At 41.9% G+C, this 14078-nt stretch overlaps 1 protein-coding gene across 1 annotated transcript in view; it reads left to right on the plus strand.

Moving 5' to 3' along the window:
- Positions 1–1246: 1246 nt before the first annotated feature.
- Positions 1247–14078, plus strand: part of HEPACAM2 (HEPACAM family member 2) — a 39318-nt gene continuing 26486 nt past the window's right edge. The window contains exons 1-3 of the mRNA XM_075557612.1: positions 1247–1325; positions 7810–8160; positions 11539–11823. Coding sequence (XP_075413727.1) covers positions 1247–1325; positions 7810–8160; positions 11539–11823 — 715 coding nt within the window. The remainder of the gene's footprint in view (positions 1326–7809; positions 8161–11538; positions 11824–14078) is intronic.

Below are 14078 nucleotides of genomic sequence, written 5' to 3' on the forward strand. Positions count from 1 at the left end.
ACGAACTATTAACAGCTGCCCCTTATGGCTTTGTTTGTTTGTTTGATTGCTTTAATGTCTTTGAGTTTCTGTTTGTTGTTTTAAATCTAGGAGGGACGCTTCCCATTTTTTCCTGCAACACAGAGAAATCATAAAGTGACTGACCTGGGAAGACAGATGTTTCCCAACCGTCACTCCCTTCGTTCGCCCATAGGAGGTCCTGCCGGACAAGTTGGAGTCCATGGTGCTAAAATTTATTTCCAAACTTGGATTTCAAAATTACCCTCAATATTTTCTTACTATTAATTATTCTAAAGGCACGTTCTGCCTTCCACTGAGCTGTCCCAGTCCACCTTCACTACCCACACGGACTCGTGCTGGGAATTGTACTGCGACTTGAAGGTGCCAGCCAGAGCCTTCTTACAAATGAGCATGGACTTGGAGCATACGGAGTGAATCGTTCAGTCTACCCTCGTCGGAGACCATGGGGCCGCACACCACAGTAGAGCCAGATCTCCTCTGGTCATGAGGTCACTTCCTCTGTGATTCAGCTGTAAAAATAAGACCTCTGATATTATCTGTTGGCATGGGCTTTTCATTATAATTATGTGCAGTCCATGCTTCGGGGTCACTAGGAAACACACCTGTGCTTTGCTTTAAAAAATGAAATGAAACCTTAGAGTCTATAAAACCATAGTAGCCTTTTATGACCAAAGTAAATATGTGTGTGTATTTAAATATGTTCTGATTCTCTGTTACGGTTCTTTGGTATAAATTTTACCATAGAACTGGTAACTTCATGAACAATTTTATTAAGCAGATACATAAAATATTGTGTTTCATTAAAAATTAAATTAAAAGTTTTTAATTACATAATTTGGCCACATCAGCTTTTTGTTTTCCAAGGACATTTACCATATGCTGTCATTATGACTCGTCCTGCGTTTTTTCCCCCACAAAGTCACGTAAAAGCGATTTCCCTTCATGCAATTGTCATGAACTGAGAATAATTTATAAAGCACCCTGACAATTACTGACAATCACCAAGAAACTGTTTGAAAGTCATAAGCCTGTGTTCTTGCTGAACACATATAGAACAGGTGTTCCCACTCCCTGTGTCCTTTGTATACACATTCATTCTGTATTCAAATCACGGAGGCAAGAGGCAGGCTAGGGTTTGTTACCTCACTGCTAATTTCCCTAGCAAATAAACCGGCAGCTGCTGGTCCATGAACCAAGTTAGCATCAAGAACAGGGCACTGGATGCATGGGACAGGATGCATTCATGGAGCCCCTCGGCAGCACGCTTGGGGTCTTCCAGTGCAAAGTATGTCTCCTGCTCTTAGGTAAGGCACTACCTGCGTGGGGTTGTACCTCCTTGCTGAACGTTCGCTGTAGGCTGTGGGTTGGCTCAGGGAACTAGGAGTTGCTCAGAACCTCGTAAACAATAACTCACTTTGTTCTTAGGCGAATGACTGCTCAGGGGCTGATCATTTTGGTTTTCGCAGGACAACTCTTAACTGTCAATAGCACTTGTTCAGACAGTCAGAAAAGCTAATGATGTCTTCTTTTTAGAGTTTACACATAGGATCCGTAGCCTTATGCATTTTGCTGTGGCAAAATTTTCATAGGTCATGAAAGTATGGCCACTCACAGTGAAACTCAAAACACTGTATGAAAAAAAGTGCCTTTCAGTTATTTTAAGGACTTTGTTGTGAGCTGTTGGTTCTGCTTTGTGTTAAACTACCTACCTTAAGAATGTGGGGAAAGGTGAGGCTCTGGTTTTTCTAGGTGAATCTCTAATGACAAAAAAATCATTATTTTATACACAATAGAAAAATGTGTTGGGAAGTATTATTTTGCCAAAATGCCTTTAGTCTTCCCCCCCCCCCCCCCCCAGTGACTAGTCCTATTAAAATTCTTTTCTGGACCTTACTATTTCTCTCCCACTCCCCTTGTACTCTGGAACTCAAAGACTCTCTTCGATATAACCACTGCTTTTTGATCTATCAATGTTACTTTTACCAAATATTACCGTCTCTTTTCTGTCAGATTTTTCCGTTTCTTTTTTTAAATCAAGTTAGTTTCGTGTTGTTTCTAGTCAACGCAGAAAATTTTTTAAAGGACCTTTACTCTTACACATTAACATCTTACCTAAAATAGCAGTTTAAGATTAGCCTTCTTCTATCCTCCAAAACCTTTCCTCTACTGTTATGCTCTGTTCCTGTATACACGTAAGTGTGATTGTTATTCCGATTTCTACCTAATGCGGTGCATCTCTCCACTTATATAACATGTGGGTTTGCACAATTTTTTTAAAGCAGTTGAGTTTTCCAGAGTTGTGACAGGCTTAATCATTATGGTGGCTATATTATCAAAGTCAAGGCTGTAATAAACTTTTATTTTTTAATTAAAAAATTACCATAACTGGCCCTTTTTGAACTTTTTCTGACTGAGTGTGTTATTATGTGTGTCAGGGCCTCACCTGTTCTTAATTTTATACCAAGAGGACTCTTGCCATCTCATAAGCAATGGTAGGTGTAGTTATCCCAGCAACCTTGGTGGCAACTCATCTAAGGGACTAGACTTAAATAAATAAATTTTACCTTAGAGAACTAGATATCGGGCTCATAAATATGGAAAGCTATATGCAAGTATAAGTTATTTATATAAAAATAATTGCATAAACAACTTCAATAACTATGAAGAGTATTATCTCTTAAGACTTGCTTCTTACTGACATTTACCTTTTTCCATCGGTACTATGTTGTAAAGACAACAGGCAACATGAAAATGTTATGCTTTGAGGAATGAAATTTTGTTTGCTTCTTTTACTTTTTAAAGGAAAAAACAGTCTCACAAAAATGACATTTGTTGAATCAACTCAAAATATGACTGCATAATTTCTGTTTTCTTTAAAGATGCATGGGTTTATTTTCAGATAACATTAGCCGTGTCATGTCTGCAAATACCATGTCTGACAATAACCAAGTAAATGCCAACTAGTTCAACCTACGGCTAGAGGTCACTTTGGTGAAGCCTGATGTTTATATTCAATACAGTGAAACTGGTCTAGGGAGTTTTTTGTTGCTGAAATATACACGAATTTTACAGTCGGACTTTAAGTCTTCCTTATGCTGCCGTATACTTCTTTGTAATTCTTTACAGCTGTTGCTATAAGTTCAAGAGTCCCTAGAGGGAAGATTACTGCTATCATTTTAGATCATTTTTATGAGATAAAAGCGTTCCTCCCTTTACCAAAAAGATGTTAACCAAGACATCTACAGTGGCGGCCCCAAGTGACAAGCACAGATTGTCCAGAATGGAATTCCTCTGCTTTTCCCCCTCCTGGTATAGTACAATGCTTCACATGAAAACCAAGCCAAACCAGAAACCAGAGTTCCCATTTTTATACTAAAAAATATTGTTACTGTTACAACACAGACTTATACCGACTCCATGCGACAGAGTCAGCCTCCTCGTGGGGTTTTCTGTGACCCTTTAGGGACACATATGGCCAACTTTTTTTCTCACAGAGCTTCCGGGTGGGTTCAAACTGCCAACCTTTTGGTTCCCAGGCGAGCACTTAACCGTTGCGCCAACACAGAACCTTCAGAAAGTGTTAATCCATTTCATAATATTTCATTTAAGGCAGTAAAACTTGTGAGAGCTGGAACCTCTGTAAAGTGGACACCTGTCAGAGAAGGAAACCTCAAGTCATTTCCTAGAGCAAGCCCAGGAAGAGGGGTGGCTGCAGACTATCAAAGGCCGCACCCCTGTGGGCACAAAGCAAGGCAATCCCATCAAGGCTTCTTTGTAACACATCAAAACTGATAATAAAATGAAACTTAATACTGAAACCTAGCACCCATTCAAGTTCACTATGTGAACTGGTACAGGAGATTTAAAAATCATAATGTATTTGCATGTCTTTGATTAAAGTTAATCTCTTCATACGGAGGTTGATTTTTTTTTTAGTCAGCAGTACCAGTCCTTTATGTTTTCTCATGTAAATAGAAGAGAGCTCTTGAAAATTTCTCCAGATGAAGCTAATTTAAAAAATTTAGTAAACTACTGTTTTGACAGCATAGATTCATTACATCTGCACTGGGAAATATAAATCAGTTACAAGAGAATATGTTTCTTAAGTGTGGGGAAAGTATCCAATCATCTATTTATTGCCTAAATTTCACTACAAGGAAGAACAGCCTCAATCGGAGTAGTGGAAATCCCGGCCACTGCTGGGGAAAGCTACCTGCTGCTGCCGGGAAACAGAGTCACGACTGTGGGAGCAAGCAGCTTGGTCATTGACTGCACTGGTCCACAGCTAGACTGAGCTGTGACGAGCGGACTATAATTCTGACTGAATTCTGTGTGTCACTGGCATTATTGGGGACAGTCATTGCAGAGAAGCAAATGTACTGGCTTTTTTTTAATTGGGAAGGATTAATTTGCTCCATTTTCCTGGTAGTTACAGTTGAAAACACTGGGTGTGTCGTAGTGTGGGAAGAATGGATTCCTGTGGGATGCAACTATCGGGAATAACAGTAACGGTGACATTTGCATCTTGAATCAGAATGTTGCCTCTGAAGTAAGAAAATCTGAAGACTCTGGTTAAACTAATGGAAAGCAAAAAAAAAACAAACGAAACCTTTTTTTCTTTTAAAAACAAATATTGCATCCCAAAGGGGGAAATGAAACCACTTTATTAGAAAAAAATATTTTATATGATGCTTTCAATAATTTTGAAATGGGACAAAATGAGTTCCTGGGGTTATTTTAGAAATGGCAGTATCCAATAATGCCTTAAATAATATATTGCCACCAATATCTCTGAATAGAGTTAGTATTTCCACATCAAGTTAAATTTGTTTTCAAAAATGTGTGCTTTTGCAAATGCACGTGTATGACAGTGAGATGGCACAGCTGTCACGATCATCTTATTTCGAGCTTGCTCATAGCTTTTTGTATCAGATAAATTATAGATAAGCTAAGGAATGCCAGCAAGGAATGAGATTTTCTTTATACAGCCTCTGATCTCGGCCTCCTAGAAATGGTTCACTTTGCAGGAAAGGCATGAATCTCCCGATTTGAGACAGTCCTTACTTGAAGTGAAATTTAGGGAATAAATAGAGGATTAGATACTTTCCCCACACTTAAGAAACATAAAACACTGCTACCCCAGTGACACATTTCAGGATGTCCAGAGCATTAATTTAGGGACTAAAAAGAGAACTTAGACCACATATAATCTAATTCTCCCCCTTTTTTATACAGAGAAAACTGATGTTTGGGGAAGTAAAATGATAATCTACTTCCTCCCTATAAAATTCTATCTCTAGTTCCTTCTTTTCCTAATTATTCACATTAGGAACAATTCCAAATTTATCATTCTTGCATTTGCCAGAAAGGAATACAGAAGCAAGTTTTCATGCCTTGAAATTTCTTTGTTATTCTCCAGGTTACTAATATAAATGTACTTGTCCATTATTTTTCAAAAACTGGAAACCAATCACAAGTTCACACAGAGGCTGTCAGGCATTCTATACGTTTGCTCACACATAGACCTACTTTTTAGCTCATATCATTCCTTTCCATTGACTGGGATTCTCTTCTCCCTCTCACTCGCCTCCTATCAGTGTGTGTATGGCCCTCCTGACTGCTCCATCATCCCTGCCCGCCCAGGCACTCACAAACTCCTACCAGAGCCCCAAATCAGCCCTTTGTTCCCAGCTTTGCCAGAGAAGGAGAGGCGAGAGAGCCACTGTAGTTGAAACCTGATTTTTCATATCAACAAGCCTACATCTTTCATTTCTTCCCAGAGGCTATGTGTGAAAACGTCTTCTTACTTACTTCGCCTTTTCTAATAGTGATTGCTTTCCCACGATGACTTGTGTGGAGAGGATTTGTAACTCTCCCAAAATGCAGACTCTCCCGCAGCCACCAGAATGGACACCACCTCTTCCAAATAGTGCTCTCGGGACTCTTTGGATCTTAAACCTTGGACTGTATCTGGTCTCCAGACAGCCATTGAAAGACAGACAGTGCTTTGGCTGAAAGAGTAAAGAATGTTGTCGGGGGCACTGCATTATTTTAAAGAGTTATCCAGGGACAGCTAGTTTAAACATAGATACAAAGGGAGGAATAAAAGTTTCATTTTAAGGTCATTTGGTAATTATCTGAGCTATTCTTCAAGAAAATACTGTATGGAATCCGTGTCCACATGCTGTTCACAAACAATGCTGGCCCTGTTTCTCCATGTTTATACAAAAGAGTGTATAATTACTACGCTGAGCCATAAAAATCGGTAGAGTCTTTTTCCCTCTGGAACATTTTTTACTCTCTTGGAAATGTTGCCTCATATGTTAAATCAAATATTAAATGAACTTCCATCTATTTATATTATTGGCATTATCTATAATTTATTATTTTAACCTTGAATATTCTGACTTAAAATCCTCATTCCCAGTGGAAAGCAAACACTGCCATTGAGTCAATTCTGACTCAAAGCAATCAAGGGGACAGACAGTTTGCATATGCAAAAGTGAAATAGTAAAATAATGGCTATGTTATGAAAGTTCTAAAACGCTGCTATCCAGAAGAATGTTTAATATAAAACTATTGTGACTGTGGAATGATAACTGTCTTTACAATTTTTTAAATGCAACTTCTTGGTGGGCTGATCCTGACGGATCATGGCTTAATGTACTTCTCAAAAGGCATTCTACCCCCATAAAAGACAGCCTCAGAAACCTGAGGATCGGTTCTTTTCTGTCCTATAGGGTCACTGTGAGTCAGAATCAATTAGATGATAAGATTAGATCAATTAATAAACATTTTTATCAATTAGATAGATTTTTAAAACCTTCAAATATCCTGAGTTTTCTTTTCTTCAGGATATTTGAATTTAAGGCCTTGCCTCGAGGGAAGAAACTTATAATAAAGAAGTTACAAGCCAATCAGAAGGTGGGAAAAATAGCCTGCCAGTGTCTTGCACATGACACAGCACGATCAGGTGTGGCTTGGTCCAGAGAACACGTTACTGTTGTTGTTAGATGACACGGAGTCCATCCCGACACATCGTGACCCTATGACCATGGACCGATCCACGGCCCAACCTCGCACCATCCGCACAACTGGTCCTGTGCTTGAGCAGCCACGGTGTCAGCCGTCCTGTGGGGCGCCTTCCCCCTTTGTCTTGCCCCTCGAATTTACCAAGCATAATGTGCTTCTCCAGGAACTGCTCTCTCCCCACAACATGTCTGAAGTGTTTGGGATGAAGTCTCTCCATCCTGGCCTCTAAGCAGAACTGTGACTGTACTTCTTCCAAGAAGATGTCTGCTCTTTTGACAGCCGCTGGTACTGTCAATAAACTTCACCAGCACCGTAATTCACACGCAGCTGATTCTTCATCAGTCATACTTACTCAATGGCCCACTGTCACACGTGAACACAGTCAATGTGTACAGAATCCTGGTTAATAAGAGTCCACGGTTTTAGACTGTGCACCGAGTCCTCTTGCCAGTTCTCCTTTGCCCGGCATTCTGTACAGTCATAAATCAAACTTCTACTTCTCCTTTCGGTCTTCCCTTCAGGGAAGCCATGTCATCAGCTGTACAATTTGGGTGGAGTTATTGAAATACAGAAGGCTTCAGAGCCAAATATTTACCTCTACAGGATCAGTATGTTACATGATCCTAGAATGAGCGGTAACTGGAAGCTTCTAGTCCTTGAAAAAGATTCTCGCCGATCCCGTGCTCTCTGCAGTTGCCCATTTAGATTGTGAGATGTGGCTCGGGGTCTTCACAACTTTCCTTTCCTTCGCAGCAGGCACTTGCTCAGGGCTGACAGTCACCGTGCCATCGCACACCGTCCACGGCATCAGGGGCCAGGCCCTCTACCTCCCCGTGAACTACGGCTTCGATACTCTGGCTTCGGGCATTCAGATCATATGGCTGTTTGAGAGGCCCCACACGATGCCCAAGTACTTACTGGGCTCAGTGAATCAGTCTGTGGTTCCTGACCTGGAATACCGACACAAGTTCACCATGATGCCACCCAATGCATCCCTGCTCATCAACCCACTGCAATTGACTGATGAAGGCAGTTACATCGTGAAGGTCAACGTTCAGGGAAACGGAACTCTCTCAGCTAGTCAGAAGATACAAGTCACCGTTGATGGTGAGTCCACTCTAAGGATCTTTGGTCAGTGGGGTACCGTCCTGGTGAGTAAAGGCTCAGGCATCTAATGACCAGGGCTCTAGAACTTGGCTCTGCACCTCTGGGCAGACTAGTTCTCAAAGCTCTGTGAGTTATGGTCTTCGTAGCTATCTCCATCGAGGGACTTCCTGGTGGTTAAATAGAACATTGAATATAAGGGTCGGGCCCAGTGCTCAGCAAAAGGTAATGAAGCAGTGAGAATGCCTCGTTATTTGTTTGCCTGGAAATTGTCGAGCAGACAGCTGCTAATAGAATGATATGGAGACATTCTAATTTCCTCAGTAGGACGCTGGGAAGAGATCTCTGTTTATTACACGAAGACACTTCTGTAACTGGGGGAGGATGAAACTCACACAAGGACTGTGTGGAGGAACAATGGGAGTTGCAGGAAATGTGCTCCAAGGGGTATAGTGTTCAACGAACTCGCCATTAGGCACTGTCTTCGTCGAAGGGCAGCAGTTTCGATGTGTGATGTCCAATCCTCAACTTTAGATTTTTCTCCCCTTCTAACACTGTACTAGTTCCCCATTTTCATAAATATCATTTTTATAAATCATTGCTCAGGCACAAAGCCTAGGAGCCATCACCGACCCCTCTTCCTCGCACACTCCACAGCTAGCTCACAAGAGCAAGCACCCCTGTGAGCTTTACAGTCAACAGACAAAGTCCAGCACCTCACCACCTACAGGACTGGCCTGTTCGACTCACCTGGACTGCCATTCCCCTGACAACTAGCCTCCTTCTTCCTATTCCTGCCTCCTGCTGCTTACACCACCCAGCAGCCTTCTCTCTCTCTCTCTCTCTCTCTCTCTCTCTCTCTCTCTCTCTCTCTCTCTCTCTCTCTCTCTCTCTCAGAATCAGTCTGCTTCCTAACAAGAAGAAGGCCCAGCAGGCTCTCACCCTACAGACCCAGCATCTCTCTGAAAAGTTTCTTACCTCTCTTTTCCTCACACACCTTGTTCTTCCCAGAAGAGGATCAAGACACACTTCAGGAACGTGTGTTTGCTGCTTAATCCACCTACATTGCTTTCACCCCAGGTATCAAGCAGGGTTCCTTCCCCTAGTCCTTTTAGGTCTCAGCCCAAATGTCCAGCCTTTCCTGACCACCCTATGTGGCATATAACCCCTCTCTCCCAAACACACACACACACACACACACACTCTCTCTCACACACACACACACACACACACACACACACACACACACACTGTATCTAGAGATCTACATTGAACTAGACAGATGAGGTAGTTTTATTTGCTCTTTGTTTCACTTCCCCACCTAAAATCCAAGGCTCATGGGAACCAGGACTTTGTCTTGTTTGCTCCGTCTGCACCTCTGGCTGCTTGCCCTTAGTGAGGGGGCAGTACATATCCGCAGGAGGAGTGAGTGACAGTGTGCGTGTCTGCAGAGGCTGGATGCACAGAGATGGGGAGTGTGGCAGCAGATGCCTGCGAGCAAGTTTAGGAAAAGAAAAGACACACTCACAGGGACGTTTGATGATGTTTTCCTGTGCGGTATCCTATCTCCTCATGAAAATTTTAATAGAAAACCCATTCCTTGGCAAAGTGTAGTGGAAGTGGTTCTGCTTGGGGTCTTGATAGGCATGCAGTGCCAGAAAGAAATAACTTCCTGGTAAGCATCCACATTCTGATTGCTCAGTTAGAGGAAGTGTGTGATCATAATACCAGCTCCCATTCTGAGGATTGGCTCTGTTCACACAGACGGTTCACATGCTCCTGTTCAGCTTCTTCCATCCCACATGTCTCACACATCGGAAACAATTGGGGAAATACAAGCTTTCTCTAGACAATAAGCATACACGCATGCATTTTTCCTTTTTAAGTGGTAATAATATAAACAGACACTACTCCAAGTCTTTTGCTCTGACCAAGGAAGAAAGTGGATTACATGACATGGAAATCCGTTGGTAGTACCCTCCTTGAGAAAGGATGGTTGCTTCAGAACTACTCAGCTCGCCTACCAGTTCTCTTCCGACTAGCTACTTCCTCCTTAACTTTCCTCCTCGCTGGGCTGCAAAGTTGGGTCTTCCAGTGCTAGCAATGCTGTCAACGTGACCTAAGGGACATGCCCCAACCCCATTAGAAATTTGATAAAAAATCAAAGCCTAAATTTAGAGGCCAATTGTCCATTTCTTATTATCTTATTCTTCTGTGTCCTGTAAGCATTCAGAGCAGGAGAGTATTAAATGCATATATGTAGTATATGTAAACAAAGTCAACCCACTGTCATCAAGTCAATTCCTATTCATGGTGGCCCTATATAGGATTTCTAGGGTTGTGATTCTTAATAAGAGCTGATAGCCTCATCTTTCTCCTTCACAGTGGCTGGTGGGTTTGAACTGCCAACCTTCTGGTTAGCAGTCTAACACTTACTCTAAAGTGCCACCAGGAAGATTATATATATATATATCTCCAAGAATGCAAGAAGAAGCATTGCCAGATCAAGCAAACTCTTCATCTTTCTACCTTTTGTTGTGTAACTCTGAGTTTTCCATCAAGTAGAGTCCAGAACCTCGAAGATCATGAAGGCTGCTGAAACCCAGGGTCAAAGTTTTGGGAAAGAAATATTTGTTCATTCTTAGTGTTTTATTTAACAGATCATACTAGATGCCTGCTCTGTACCAGGATATAAAAGAAAACTATTTTCCTATGACTTGAAGATACAACAGGAATTCTATTGGATTTTTCTTTTATTTCTCTATTTTCATTTAAACACTAATGCACATTCTAGTCTATTTTTACAGATAGTTTGTTGAAGTGACAAATAGAGTGTTACAAAGCAGACATAAAAGAATCAGAAAGCATATAACTAACTCACATACAAGAGAGGAGCAGTAAGCAGTGCATATATAATTCTTCGAAGCGTGACGTCAGCTCCCCAGGTAGCATAACATTGAACCGTCTCAGACGGTGCTCAGGAGTTGAGGTTCTCCACTCTCCATAACCAGCTGGCTGCTGCGGGGACAGTAGAACAGATTGAGAGAATAGACTAAATGTGCATTCGCGGGAGAAGCACAAGGAACAGGCAGTCTGGAAGCTGCAGTTCTCTACCAGTAATTATATGCTCCATACAGATTCCATTAGAAAATTCTTGAATAGTAAGTTCTAGAAGTTGGCATCTACCAAAAAGCAGAGAGTTTGGTACAAATATGTTAATAACCACGCCTCTCTATTCTTCCTTTTTAATCATTACCTAAATTAATGACATTTACAAAATATAAGACTTTAGGATCATTACCCCAGACTTTCAGTATTTGAATGAGTTTTATTATAATTCTATGGGTGCCCCAAATATTTCTGTTTCTCTTGACATTGCAGATCCTGTCACCAAACCTGTGGTGCAGACTCAGCCTTCCTCTGGGGCAGTGGAGTATGTGGGGAACATGACCCTGACGTGCCTGGTGGAAGGCGGTACTCGGCTTGTTTACCAGTGGCTGAAAAATGGAAGGCCTGTCCGTACCAGCTCCACCTACTCATTTTCTCCCCAAAACAAGACCCTTCATATCACGCCCGTGACTAAAGGCGACATCGGAAATTACAGTTGCCTGGTAAAGAACCCTGTCAGTGAGTGGGAGAGTGACGCCGTTATGCCCACTATATATTGTAAGTTGTTTTTTGTTGGTTTGTTTATTTAACTGTTTGTGAGTTTTCTTCTGGGAAGGCCTCACAGAGGTAGTTATGGAAAATCTCAGTACCTGCTGCCTTTTGTTTTTGACCATGATAGTTAGTAATTCCGTAGTAGCTCCTGTCACACTGCCTAAGCAAAGGAAAATCCAAGCCTTTTCGGTATCATTTCCAAAGCACTGTCTTGTCATGAAAGATGTTGATCAGCACAACCCCATTTCTTGAAGGTGAAGATTCATAATGGCCCGGGACAATCCAAGAGACAGTCTGGGCTTGCATCCCCTCTGTGATCTCACTGGTCGCGGTCCTCTCATTATTGTACCACGGTATTGTTTTTATCAGGGCACGCCATTCCATCAGCCCATATCGAATGTGTTTAATTAGGATTGTATTGGAATTCCAACCTAGCCTAAGTTTTCTCAACTTCTACACTAGTGAATTCTGGGCCGGACGACTCTTTGTTACTGGCATGGGGTGCTGGGCGCTGACCCCTGCATTGTCGGATGTTTAACAGCATCTCAGCCTTGGCCCACTAGATACTTACAGTGTGCTTGGGTGCATGCACGTGCACACACACGGCAGCTTGTGGCAACCAAATGTCAGTCAGTCCATTCATTGACAAATGTCCCCTGGGGAGCAAAACCTCTACCCATTGAGAACCAATAGCCTGTTGTGTTGGAAGGGCTTCCTGTTGGTTACCATGCAGAGCCTAACCGCAATAGCATCTCCTCCGACCATCGACCGGCCATGGGACTAGCCTAGCTGCCAGAGCGCATTGGAAAGTGAATTATCGCAGGCATAGGTCCATTAATATTTAACACCGTATTCTTTGAACTCCCTATAGACACATTTATATTTGCTCTCATTTTTAATGTCTTCTGCTTTCTTTTCCATTGAGGTTGTCTCCGTTTTCATTTGTTATTGTTGGTGGGTTACCGTATTTGTATTTTGCTTTGCTTTTTATGTTTTTCTGCACATGAAATCAGGATAGGTAAATTGATAAAAACACGAGTTGGGTTAGTAGTTCCTTAGGAGTCTGGCAGGGGAGACTGGGACAGTGAGGGGAGGCAAAAAGGAAAGAATACCGATCAGTACAAGAAAGAAGAAAATGTTGGAAAATGGTCTAGAGTGATTGCACAATTATTTTATATATGGTTGAACTATTGAGTTGTATGATATGTGACTTATATGTCAATGGTTTATTTTCAAGAAAAGAGAAGAAAGGTCAAGGGAAAACTCTACTGATCTCTTTGGATTGAAAATACTTATTTTAGCTAATTGAGTCAGAAGGAGAGAATTACACCTCGTGAGTTTATCCACTCACCAATCCAATATAGGAGGGGCTTTAAAAGTTTCCTGAAAAGGTTCTGTTATCATTTATTGCAGTGTGTCCAAACTTTTTAAAGGTTCCTAGCATGTTCACAATACTGGGAGAGGCAAGGAAGCCGAGTATTGAAGTGCTTAAGAATCAGACAGACCTAAATGGGAAGCCTGGTTTGTCATTACCACGTGACTTAAAGTAACTTCCTGTGGAGACCCACCTATTTAATGGAGATCGTTAAGCCCACCTCCCCCACTTGTTGTGCTCCTGGGGTTGACTCCAGACTCATACAAGCCCACATGACACAGTGGCACTGCCCATGAAGTAAAAAGAAAGAAAACAGCAACCGTGTAAAGAACTTCTACTTTCTCGACTAGATAAAGCTTAAGAATGAAAGTGAGGCCCAGCCATCAGGTAGGCATGGCCTACAGGGAGAGGAGCTCCTGGGAGAGGAGGCGTGATGGTGGGCACGTAGACATGGATGTTTTGCTTAGATCAGACGAACTTAATTGAGGACAATAGAACCATTGTGTCCTGGACAGGATGCTAACTTATATTTTAGTAGAAGGTAGAGCATACGCATAATAAGATGCATCAGGTAGCACGTTGTGGGTACCACGGGGGAGCGTACAAAGCAACACAGTGGTTACGAGCAGGAACGGTAGGGCCATAGCACCTGGATTCAAATTCTGGCTTGCTACCTCATTTCTTTGCGCCTCAGTTTCTTTATCCAGAAACGGGTGGCAATGATAATGCCTCCTTCAGAGAGTTCTTGTGAGAATTAAATCTTTTACTACATGTAAAATACTTGGAATACTCACTGGTTTGTGTTCCTGGTTTTTGACCAGATTTATTTTGACTCAGAGTGACCCCATGGGGGGATAGTTGGCACCTGTCAGTTAACAGCCAAGAG

Source organism: Tenrec ecaudatus, chromosome 9 (genome assembly GCF_050624435.1).
Source record: "Tenrec ecaudatus isolate mTenEca1 chromosome 9, mTenEca1.hap1, whole genome shotgun sequence".
NCBI lineage: Eukaryota > Metazoa > Chordata > Mammalia > Afrosoricida > Tenrecidae > Tenrec > Tenrec ecaudatus.